The 12540-nt window shown below is 44.1% G+C and overlaps 1 protein-coding gene across 1 annotated transcript; it reads right to left on the reverse strand.

Annotated features, from left to right (window-relative positions):
* Positions 1-478: 478 nt before the first annotated feature.
* LOC118369278 (transcription cofactor vestigial-like protein 2) lies at positions 479-6128 on the reverse strand. The gene is made up of 4 exons (XM_035753740.2): positions 5707-6128; positions 4850-5180; positions 2668-3108; positions 479-1711 (listed from the first exon to the last, which is right to left on the reverse strand). Exons 1-4 carry the CDS (start codon positions 5791-5793, stop codon positions 1668-1670), a joined length of 903 nt encoding a protein of 300 aa, XP_035609633.1. The 5' UTR covers positions 5794-6128; the 3' UTR covers positions 479-1667.
* Positions 6129-12540: the final 6412 nt, after the last annotated feature.

Below are 12540 nucleotides of genomic sequence, written 5' to 3' on the forward strand. Positions count from 1 at the left end.
GGCAAAATGTGACATGTAATATAACAATTACATAATTCCCTGTTTGAAAAGACATCATATGACCAGATTACAACCAGGCGAAGGTGGGGGGGGTTTCATGACAACATAAACAAGTCATTGGAAAGATGTGTCATTTGGTCAGAGAACCATTTTTTAACATTTTAAAACCAGTTTATAACCTGACCCTGGCGTCACAAAAGACTTCATGATGACATCATTGTAACCAGTTTATAACCTGACCCTGGCGTCACAAAAGACTTCATGATGACATCATTGTAACCAGTTTATATCCTGACCCTGACGTCACAAAAGACTTCATGATGACATCATTGTAACCAGTTTATAACCTGACCCTGGCGTCACAAAAGACTTCATGATGACATCATTGTAACCAGTTTGCCACTGGGTTATGCTGACAGGTCCATATAGTTTTTAAAAATCACTCTAATTCTGTACAGATATTGAAAAAAAGTCTGAATTTACCATAAAAATATTTATTGACAATAATGTTATTTCTTGACACAAGCAAGAGAATGCACGCCCTGAATAACACTTCTAAGGTCCACATTTTTAAAACGGCTACAAGTCACATGTATAACGAAAGGAACATCAATGGAACACATTCAAATTATTAAAAGCAAATGTGGTGTCTGATCAATACTTGATCAACAGCTTATAAAATGCTTATTATTAACTATGCTGATCATTGACATACATTGTAGTGTTTCCTTTCCTCAAACTAAAAAGGTTAGTTCATAGATCAACAAATACTGTCAAACACCTTTTTTATAGCCTCTCGCAATCATTCTTCAAGAACTTCTCAACCAGCTTTTACTAAACCACAACCAGAGTATTTCCAGAGCACTGGCCAAATGAAGATTTCATTTCAGAAATGCATATTTAAAACACAAATAAATAGAAAAAAAGAAAGAAAATAAACATTATGATTACAGTCACAATCCAAAACCATTCACAGCCAGTCCAATCATCGCATGTCCATTTGACGAAATGCAGATAACTGCCCGGATAATATAGATGACGAGTGCAGTGTCAACACAGAGAAGAGAACCTGCAGTAGGGAGGGGTGTAGTGAAAGATTGAGCGACCGGTTTAAGCATTTCAATGTTAGTCTACACCTGTTGTTTACGAAGCATGTGATAAATACCACTTCATCTCATCCGTCTTTGTTTGCACTTCCCCCTGTGTCCAAAGGAAGTTTCTTATGAGCCTGTCCCTCTCTGTCTCTCTATCCAAACCAGGACACTGTTGTTAGCACATTGCTAGTGTCCTCCAATGGTCTCTATGCTGCTACACCACCACAGATGAGCCCTGAGCAGGGATAGGAGAGGAGAGGGATAGGCCAGTCATCACAGAACACAGAACAGTGGTCTCCAAGGCTGTACATCTTCTCTCTCTGCTCTCCATAAGCCCAGCCTCTGAGTCTTTATCTCCACGGTACACACATGCCGACCTGGAGCCTCTCGGCTGCGCTGGCACTGTGGGGGGGGGGGGCGGCGGCGAGGGCAAATGAGGGGGGACGAGGGCGGTGGTGGGTGAGTGATAAAGGGGGATGAGGGAACGGCGAGGAGGGGGCGCTTCAATGGTACAGGTCCAGACGTCCTAATTGGATCCGGTAATGGCTGGTCGATGGCAAAGGAGGAGGGTTGTTAAAACCAGTACAGGTCCTTCCCTTTCTTGTGATGCTGGAGGCCTGGGGATGTAGACAAAAAAAGAAAGAAGATACAATGGAGGAAAACAATGAGAACGAGGCACAATGGTTGTCATGGCTGCTCCTGCTCTTTAATCCAAACAGCTTCAAAGAAAATGTAAAGGCTATTGATGATGTGTTTTCTCTGACACTAATTTTCTGTTTGTGCCATACAACAGCAGCAAAGAAACATACAGTAGGACAGCTCACAAATGTGACCTAAAAGTGACAAATGTAGCTGGAAGAAATAAACTGCTGAGGTGGCTTGTAGGACCAGGTTAATGTAGAGGTGTAGTGTACCGAGACTGAAGACTAACATCCACTCACACCTTAATCGCCAAATTAGGCTCTGGTTAGAGAGTGAGGTGGACAAAACAGTTTATTATTGGCACTAAACCGTCCCAGCACAGAGGGCAAAACACACTGATAGAGAACTGGTAAAAGTATTTTTTTTTTTGTCAATAACGCATACTGGTGGATTCTCTGATGGCTGCCACACCAAATAAATGTTTGGTGTGCTCGGCAGCCATCGTTATATGGTCAGGTGACAGTTCGTCTGGTGGGAAACTGACATTTAATAGTATTACATGATTGATCAGCTTACATTGTAGAATTTGGAACAATAGCACAATGACAACTGAAATGACTAAGCTGTGTTGACAGATGATATTGAAAAGTCCAATTCATTGGGGTTGCGGGTACACATTCATCTGTATTAAAATGCTTTCTGTGGGCTCAAAAAGCAGCTTTCCAATGTTAATGTCAGTGGTCAAAAGCCTGTCGAGCGTTTGAGGTTCATGGTGTTAACCGATATTGCAAATTTATGGGACTGTGGGCACACAGGTGGCTGTGGCTGCAGCAGAGAGGACTGCTATTGAAAAGTTGCAGGTGGCTGTTGTTGTGGTTGTGCTTGTTGTGGTTGCGGTAGGCTCCGCTGAAGTAGAGAAGCGACTCCATACCTGCGTCCATGTTGAGGGCCATCTCCCCGGGGGGCAGCAGGCCCGGCCAGGGCGCGGTGGGGTCCAGCTTGGTGACGTCATAGGGGTGGTGCACGGGGAGGGAGCCCAGGTGGTGGGGCCGCACGGTGGGCATAAGCAAGGGGCTGTAGGGGTGGTGGGGCTCCAGGCCACCAGGAGTGTAGAGTTCGTGGAGGGGCCTGGAGGGCCCGTAGGCCTGGCTCGGGGTGTAGCCCCACCCCTCTGATGGGTGGAGGTGCGAGTGGGGGTGACTATGAGGATGGGCGTGAGGGTGCGGAATGCCCGGGCGGAGTCCGGAAGCGTAGGGGTCCATGGAATAAGTGGGCATTCCGGGTTCGCAGTGGGAGCGACTTTGGGGGGAGGAGTAGTTGCTGTCCCAGAAGGAGGGGGGGAAGCTTCGGCGACTACTGGGTGAAGGGGTATCTGAGAGAGAGAGGGGGGGTAGGCATATGTCACGGACAGTTGTATGGCATAATTTACAGACACATATGGAATAGCCCGTGAGAGATGGATGCAAGTCATGAAAACAACATTAGGTCATATGGTTTTTACACATATGTACATACAGCACACAGTCCTAACAACAGTAGTCTCCTGCAGGCCAGAGAGAGAGAGAGAAACAAATAGACAGACGAATAGACAGACCGAGTCTGACACCAAGACTGCTAACAAAATGGCGACATGGACAGAGTTGACCTTGTATTTTTATACTGACTCTACACACACACTGACGCTCCAACACACACACACACACACACTCACTTAATTTGCTCACACACATAACATGCACACATATTGATACTGACTCTACACACACGCACACACATTCACATACAATCATCATATACTGTATATCCTGATGCCCAGTCATCTTACCCCTATACATATCAACCTATATCACTCCAGTATCCCTGTAAATTGGTATTGGAACAGACCCTGTATATACAGTAGCTTACTTACTTCTCATGTTCTTATTTCTTATTTGTATTTGTTGTGCGTTTTTTCTTCTACCTTGTTATTTTTAGGTTTAGAGCTGGCAAGAAAGGCATTTCACTGTACTTGTTTATGCACGGGACATTAAAACTTGAAGCAGAGAGAGAGATACAGACACTCACTGACACAGAGAGGAAGAGAACCCTGGCCCTGTGTCCTGCCTCCCCCAGCCCCCTTACTTACCCCCTCCTCTGGACCTGTACACGAACCCCTCCCCCAACACTCCCCCAACACCCCCCCCCACCTGTTGTTTTTTTCTGCACCACTCCGTTTGCCCGAAGCAGAATGTCAGTGGGACAGTTTTAGGCTTTTAGACTGTTACTTTTTATATTTAGAATTACTCTGGAAAAAAAAGACACCGTCGTGCGGCAGTGCACGCAGCAGCCCCAATCAAACCAGTTGTGTGATAAATCAGCAGCGGCCATTGTGGGGCCGCCCGGAGCCATTTGAAGGCGATATGCCGGCCCGCGGGGTTCAAGGCTTACGGCCGCGTATAAACATAGTATCTGTTGTCAGGCAGGAAGACGTCCAACGAGAGAGGGAGAGGGAGGATCTAAGTCCTACATGGAAATCGGGAGGACAGGCAGAGCACAGCTCGAGTTTGGGTGACTACTTTGGCGAATGTAATAGTGGTACCATTGATCGAGAGAAAGTTGAAACCATTTGTAAAAAAATAAATTTAAAAAACTGTAGAATACAATTAATGTGAAGACATTGGTTGACGCTGTCTGCACCTGTTGGTGATTGTCGAGAAAACATCCACTGATTGTTAATAACCCATTCATCTGAGTGATGTCAATCTCTTCACCTGGTTCTCTCTATAATATAAGTTTAATTTATGACATACTGCCTACCATTGGGTCATTCCTTGGCCCAAATCCTGAACTTTGTTGATCTTACCTGTATCTGCATTAATATTCTTCTGAAAAATCATCAAACTACACTTAACTGCCCAAAACACACTTAACTGAGAGCATGAAGCATGTCACACATGAAGCATGTCTAATAATATCCCTGACCCTTGACCCTCAAGCCTTCCTAACCTCTGACCCCATTAGGGCAGAGGACAACAGGCACCACTAAACAAGCACGCTTCTGTCCATTTCTTTGCCGTTTTGGTTTGCCATTTTATATCTACACACACACACACACACACACACACACACGCTACCTGTGCCCAGGTCCGATGTCCTCCTCTTGCCCTCTCCCTCCATGTAGGAGCTGAGTGCCCTGGAGAAGTGTTCGTCTACCACACTGCTGATGTCCCCTTGGTAGTATGTGAAGAGGACACAACGAGACGTCAGGTACTCAGCCTCGGGCACTTCCTGTTTCTCCTTATGGCACTCCTCTGGTCGAGTGGCACGGGGATATGAGGATGAGGAAGAGGCGGAGGAAGAAGAGCCAGGGCCCGCCGATACCCCCTCCGGACACCTTGTCATCTCCGCGCTCTCCATCATGAAGTCTCTGCAGCGAGGAGAGGGGCTCCTCAGACCAATGGGTGCCTGAAGGGGGAGGAAGGGGGGCAGGGTGGGGTCAATGGACAGTTGTTAGGAGGGAGAGATCTGGAAGACCAAGTCTATTGTGACATAAGACGTGTGTGTGTGTGTGTGTGTGTGTGTGTGTGTGTGTGTGTGTGTGTGTATTGACTAATAGTCTTGTGGTCATGACACTGTTTTCTCCACAACTATTCAAATGAAATCAGTATGTGCCATACATACAACAGACAACATACATCCACTGCTTATGGGTCTGATAAACTACCAACATTAGACAAAACAAATGTGAGATCCATAGCATTGATCATGGGAAATTTAGAAACAGAGAAGTGCAGGTTTTGGAAACATTTTTTGGAGACATTTGGTTTCTTACAGACCTCGTTGATAATCTGCCCATAGATCCAACATTTAGTGTAGGTAAAACAATCAAATAGGTTACTTTTTTTATGCAAATAAACTTATTCTCGGAAAACAAAGTTTCTCTCGCGCGTTTAATTAGTTCATTCGAAAACATTTGACAGCGCCTCCTTACCTGGAAGCTGTTGATGAACGCGGGGGCGGCTGGAGCGTACGGTGCGTAATGTCCATAGGCTGGGTACATAACATCCAAACAACTCATGGTAATGACACGGTGTCCTCTCAGGCCAGGGAAGGGAAGTGTCGCACTGTCATATGGAAACCAACGTTGTAAGAGAGCGACAACATTCCGCTACCAGCAGCAGCAAGGCAACTAGAGAAGGCGCTCGGTCAGTGGCAATGCGCAGCAGGCAGCACGAGGCTCGAAATCACTCCAGAGAGCGCTCTCTGCTACGCTGCGCAACAGCAGCTGCGCTCTCAGATTGTGGTGAGAGAGGTTTATACAACAAAACACACTCAAGAGTGTCCTGTAGCTTGTCCAATAGCTTCCCGCTAAAATAAATGCTCTGATTTGTAATATTACATAAGCCTAAACTGTAGTAAAGAGCATGAAAATATATTACGATGTATTTCTATTAAGATAAGAACTGTAGGCTATTAAGAAATGTAGCCAATGATAATTTGTGAGTAATCGGTTCATGATTGTAAAATACATCTATTATTATCGAATTACCTATTGTCCATGCACGTTTTCTATTGTCCATGCACGTTTTCCAATGTCCATAAAGTAATCTGTCTAATTTATTTGGCATGATCCTTAACTTCTTTGACCCCAAAATAAACTTTTCCAAGGGTTACACAGAGGGTCATAGGCCAATAGGCCCACCGCAGAAGTAGATTCAGTTATGGTCGTAGAGGCAATAGAGTAATTTAACAAGCAAGTGACTTCATTAAAGAGAAGGCGCTCGGTCAGTGGATATAGGAAATGTGTATTCTATTCCCATTGAAAGTGTCAAGTCGGCCATCCTTTAAAACATCCATGGGGTAGCCAAGTAAAGTCTGCGGACATTGGAGCTGTTTGGTGGAATTCTCAGAATGACACTAAGGTGTCAACTGTAGGGTGCACACACTGGCCATACCAACACCAGGAGAAAAGAAATACACAATTCCATGACAAATTATCACCCATCAGTTACACAAACAAGGAGCTTTCCTCGCGAAGTATGTCATCTGATGTCATAGTACGATTTTATAATAACAAAAGAAAAATATGAATCAATTTACCCTACATGAAATATTTTACTTTGATTAGGTTAGATGTCCTATCAGAAATGTGACCCATTAAACCCATAACAGTCCAAGCCCTCTCTAAGCCCGAGAATATATATTTTTAAGCTATATGGAATTGTTTTAAGAAGTTCATACCAAGGATAATTTATCTATTTGATTTTGAATTTTAAGACCCCTTGAAGTATCTAAGAAATATATACAAAAGTTAGTTGATGAATTTACTTATTTATAATACTTATTTTCCACCATAATTTTCAAATAAATAAATTAAAAATCCTACAATGTGATTTCGTGGATTTTTTCTCTCTCATTTTGTCTGTCATAGTTGAAGTGTACCTATGATGAAAATTACAGGCCTCTCTCATCTTTTTAAGTGGGCGAACTTGCACAATTGGTGGCTGACTAAATACTTTTTTTGCCCCACTGTACATAAGTATTCACACCCTTTACTCAGTACTTTGTTGAAGCACATTTGGCAGCAATTACAGCCTCGAGTCTTCTTTGGCTATGATGCTACAAGCTTGGCACACCTGTATTTGGGGAGTTACTCCCATTCTTCTCTGCAGATTCTGTCAAGCTCTGTCAGGTTGGATGGGAAGCATCGCTGCTCAGCTATTTTCAGGTCTGTCCAGAGATGCTTGATTGAGTTCAAGTCCGGGCTCTGGCTTGGCCACTCAAGGATATTCAGAGACTTGTCCTGAAGCCACTCCTGCGTTGTTTTGGCTGTCTGTTTAGGGTTGTTGTCCTGTTGGAAGTTGAACCTTCGCCTCAGTCTGAGATCCTGAGTGCTCTGGAGCAGGTTTTTATCAATGATCTCTCAGTACTTTGCTCTGTTCATCTTTCTTCAATCCGGAATAGTTCCCCAGATCCTGCAGCTGAAAAACCTCCACACAGCATGATGCTGCTACCGACCATGCTTCACCGTAGGGATGGTATTGAGCAGTGCCTGGTTTCCTCCAGACGTGACGCTTGGCATTCAGGCCAAAGAGTTCAATCTTGGTTTCATCAGACCAGATAATCCTGTTTCTCATGGTCTGAGAGTCCTTTAGGTGCCTTTTGGCAAATTCAAAGTGGGCCACTCTACCATAAAGGCTTGATTAGTGGAGTGCTGCAGAGATGTTTGTCCTTCTGGAAGGTCCTCCCATCTCCACAGAGGAACTCTGGAGCTCTGTCAGAGTGACCATCTGATTTTCCGTTTGGTCGGGCTGCCAGCTCTAGGAAGAGGGAACTTCTTCTATTTAAGAATGACGGAGGCCACAGTGTTATTGGCGAACTTCAATGCTCTACAGACAATTCCTTCGACCTCATGGCTTGGTTTTTGCTCTGACATGCACTGTCAACTGTGGGACCTGATATTGAAGGTGTGTGCCTTTCCAAATCATGTCCAATCAATTGAATTTACCACAGGTGGACCCCAGTCAAGTTTTAGAAACATCTCAAGGATGATCAATGGAAACAGGATGCAGCTGAGCTCAATTTCGTGTATCATAGCAAAGGGTCTGAATACTTATTTAAATGAGGTATTTCTGTTTTGTTCATTTTAATACATTTGCAAAAATGTGGAACATTTTCTGAAATGCTGTTTTCACTTCGTCGGTATTGTGTGTAGATTGACGAGGAAAATAGTTTATTGAATCCATTTTTTAATAAGGCTGTAACATAACAAAATGTGGAAAAAGTGAAGGTGCCTGAATACTTTAGAAATGCACTGTATATATACTTTTGTATAGAATATTTTCAAACCATACTGGAGGACCTTCAGACGAGTGTTGTGACGCCTGTGGGCGTCCTAGAGCAAAACACCTTTCAACAGAGTGGTCATATTAGTGAGCAGCCCAAACCATTCAGGCGCTACAGACGATTTTGTGAGAAGACTGATTTTCAGGATGTCTCACTGTCTCTTTCACCTTTCACCACAGATATGGAAGTGCGAAAGTGCGACACTGTGCGAGACATTGGCGGATGCGGCGGAGTAAGCCATATGCAATGCAAAAACACACATCTCTCTAGCTTAAATCGACACATTCTTATGGGGATTTGTTTATAATGCTAATTCAATTTCCATGGAGGCGCGGACTTTGACTCTGGGGGCGGGGTTTAATAGTTTAAAGGAGCAAGGTGGCGCTTTCATTTTTAAAGGAGCTAATTAGATTTCCATGGAGGCGCGGACTTTGACTCTGGGGGTTTAATAGTTTAAAGGAGCAAGGTGGCGCTTTCATTTTTAAAGGAGCTAATTAGATTTCCATGGAGGCGCGGACTTTGACTCTGGGGGGTTTTAATAGTTTAAAGGAGCAAGGTGGCGCTTTCATTTTTAAAGGAGCCTGGTTTGGTCGGCATTCCAGTCTTTTTGACAGACACTCGGGACTGCCTGGGAGAATTGTGTTGAATATTTGCAGAATTCCTTCGACGAGTGTCAGATGAGTTGGAATGCCTCTGATGTCTGTTAGCAGATGAGGCCGGTGGGAAGTTTGGGTGAAGTCGTGTTGCTGCTTAGGTGGGTGGGTGGATGTTGATGTCTAGAATCCCTGTGATACAATGTCTACAGAAGGTAGAAACATTGCAGAGGACATTTTGGATATCATGTTGCTGTGTTTATGTGTTGCGTATCAACTAATGCTTTTACTTTTGCAGTTTAAGCTCTGATTCAGCACTGCTGTGGCATTATTTAATTTATTTTGTATTTTTCTTTCTTACAATGCGCTTTTGATGTTGTCGTCTGCCTAAATATTTAACATACAGGACGGAGCTGGGCAGAGCCGGCGGCTGGGGTGCTGGAGCCAGAGTCGTGTGTGATGCAATGTTGGTGCACTCCAACTTACAGCGTGATAAACAGCTGCTGCTGATGAAATGGAGACTTCTAGTATTAATGACCATGACTTTCTATCTCCCTCTTCCCTCTCTTCCCCAGCAACACATAAACCTCATCGTTGTCTTACCTTACTCTGCCTTTCCTCCGAAACAATCATCTACAGTCATTTGTCACTATTTGGCAACTGTGTGTGTGTGTGTGTGTGTGTGTGTGTGTGTGTGTGTGTGTGTGTGTGGTTAGCAATGCAACAGTTGTCATATACTGACCACACTAGGAAAGGGAGGAGGGCGAGTGACGCAACCCCTTGACTGGAGCAGAGAATAGAGGTGGGGCACAAGCAGGTTAAAATAGGTTAATGTCTTTATACATCATTATGAGCATTAGTGTCCATTATTTGTGCATAATGATTGCTCATTTAGGCAATGGATTTATAAATAATTAATTGTATTGATTTATACTTTATTTATTTGAATGGTTTATTGTGTATTAAAGCACAATAATGTGTATGTGTTAGCGTGTGTGTGTCCGTGGCGTGCGCTAGCTGAAAATAAACAAGTTACATCACTGTTGCATATGACCCCGGACATCCAAACCCATCCTATTTCTACACAGGCGAAAGGAGAACTGCTCCGACACCTCTGATTGGCTGACCTGTTGAAAGAAGTAATGGCACCAGCTTTATTTAGACCTCCAATATGATCGTGACACCAGGAATACTTTATAATCCATGCTATCAATCACCGTTGAACAAATTCTAAAAAAACAATTAAGTAACATCCAAGAACATGTCGCAGTGGCCAGCAAAGCATGACTTGCACACAACACACAGGCTATATACAGTACTGCATGTTTGGACAGAGCACAGATAGATACCATGGTTAAAGCAGACTACCATGGTTTTACTTTACTTCAATTGCGAACGCAGCGTTCATTCTGGTTTAACCCGGCTATGTAAGATTAAACCATAACCCCTGAAACAACAATGCCTTTTTTAAGGTCTCTGTCTGGCATGGACCCAAGGGGGTCACTCTGCCTCTCACAGAATTCCACACTTGTTTATCCTATTGGCCTGCTTTAGCTTTAGCTACACAAATCCCCCTGCTCCATGCAGCATGTGTTAGAGAGACATAGACATAACAGCCGCTCTCTTGTCCTGGTCTTCCCAGTGGCTCACAGTCCCTCCAGCTGTCCTGAGCCATCCAAATAGGTCTGACAGTGAAACACACACACACACACACACACACACACACACACACACACACACACACACACGCACACACACACACAGTTGCAGACTCTTAGACAGTTCTGGCTGGTTCACAAACAAAGGTAGCCCAGACTGAATGCTGCACTCACCATTGTTTTACTTAAACCAGACTGTATCCATGACAATATACTGAATATAAGAAAACTGCATTATCAGGCTTGAGTTATTAGTTCTATTGTTACGATAACCAATAACTAGCCTACGGATATTGTTGCGCTCACTTTGATTAGAGGTCCTAGGCTTAGTTACATGGTCTGTAACCTGAATGAATGTGTGCATCTATGTGAGAAATCAGCGTTTGAGAGGACCGTGTTGGATGCACATGTGCCCATGGAGACAGTAACCTTACCTTAGGTCCAGGGCCAGTTGACTCCTTTGGGTCAGAGAGCTCAAGCCGATTATGTTCAGATGGTGGCAGAAACAAACACATACAAAAAAGGAAAACTACAAACAGGCAAAACCCAGCAGCCTCAGAGCTCTGGCAGCTGGGACACTCACTGATGATCACCTTAATTTGCAGAACATGTCCTGATCTAAGCTTGGCAGAACAACACTTGGACCTGGGTGCTGGCAGCTGCCCCCTGGGGGGAATAGAGTGTGGTAGTGAGCTAAAGTGTGCAGTGTGAACTACCTAACCTATTCCATAACACTATAGTGGCTGTTATAGGGTTGATCTAATTTACATAAGTGTTCACACCACTTAGTCAATACTATGTCAAAGGAGGGGGGCGATTACAGCCTTGAGTCAGTTGTCTTGGGTATGTCTGTATCAGCTTTCCACATCTGGATATGGGGATTTTCTCACATTATTTCTTGTAGGTTTTTGTCAAGTTCTGTTGAGTTCGATGGGGAGCAGCGGTGATCAGCAATCTTTAAGTTTTTCCACAGATTTGAATGGGATTTCAAGTCGGGGTGTTGCATGGCCACTCAAGGACTACATTCTTGTTCTGAAGCCATTCCCGCATTGCTCTGGCTTGTGTGCTTGAGGTCATTGTCTTGTTGGAACGTACATCTTTGCCCCCAAAGGTCATTTACACTCTGAAGCAGGTTCTCATCAAGGATTTGCCTATGCTTGGCTCCATTTATTATTCTCTCTATTATTACCGCTATGATGCTGTCATCACTATGCTACACGGTAGGGGTGGTGTTAGATGGGTGATGAGCTGTACCTGTTTTTTTCTCGACAATAAAGCTTTGCATTCAGGGGGAGGTTTTTTTTTCTCATCAGACCACAGAATATTTTGCCTTAAGATCTCAGAGTCTTTCACGAGACTTTTTGCACATTCCAAGGTGTGCTGTTATGTGCCTTTTTCTCAGAAGTGGCTTCTGCCTGGCCACTCTCCCATAATGCAGAGATTGGTAAAGTGCTGTAGAGACTGTTGTCCTTCTGGCAAGTTCTCCCATCTCAGCCAAGGAACTCTGTACTACTGAAAGAGCTGCTTCCTGTGCTTGGCCCTCCTATGCTGAACATAATAAATGTCTCTCTATCCCACCGGATGTGTACCAAACTCAGTAAAAGTGACAGGAATAAAGCCTCCCTTGAAAAAGCCAAACCTTGACCCAGAAAATATTTTTTAAACTATCGGCCTATATCGAATCTTCCATTCCTCTCAAAAAAAATGAAAAATCTGTTGCGCAGCAAC

This window comes from Oncorhynchus keta, chromosome 35 (assembly GCF_023373465.1).
Source record: "Oncorhynchus keta strain PuntledgeMale-10-30-2019 chromosome 35, Oket_V2, whole genome shotgun sequence".
In the NCBI taxonomy this organism is placed as follows: Eukaryota; Metazoa; Chordata; class Actinopteri; order Salmoniformes; family Salmonidae; genus Oncorhynchus; species Oncorhynchus keta.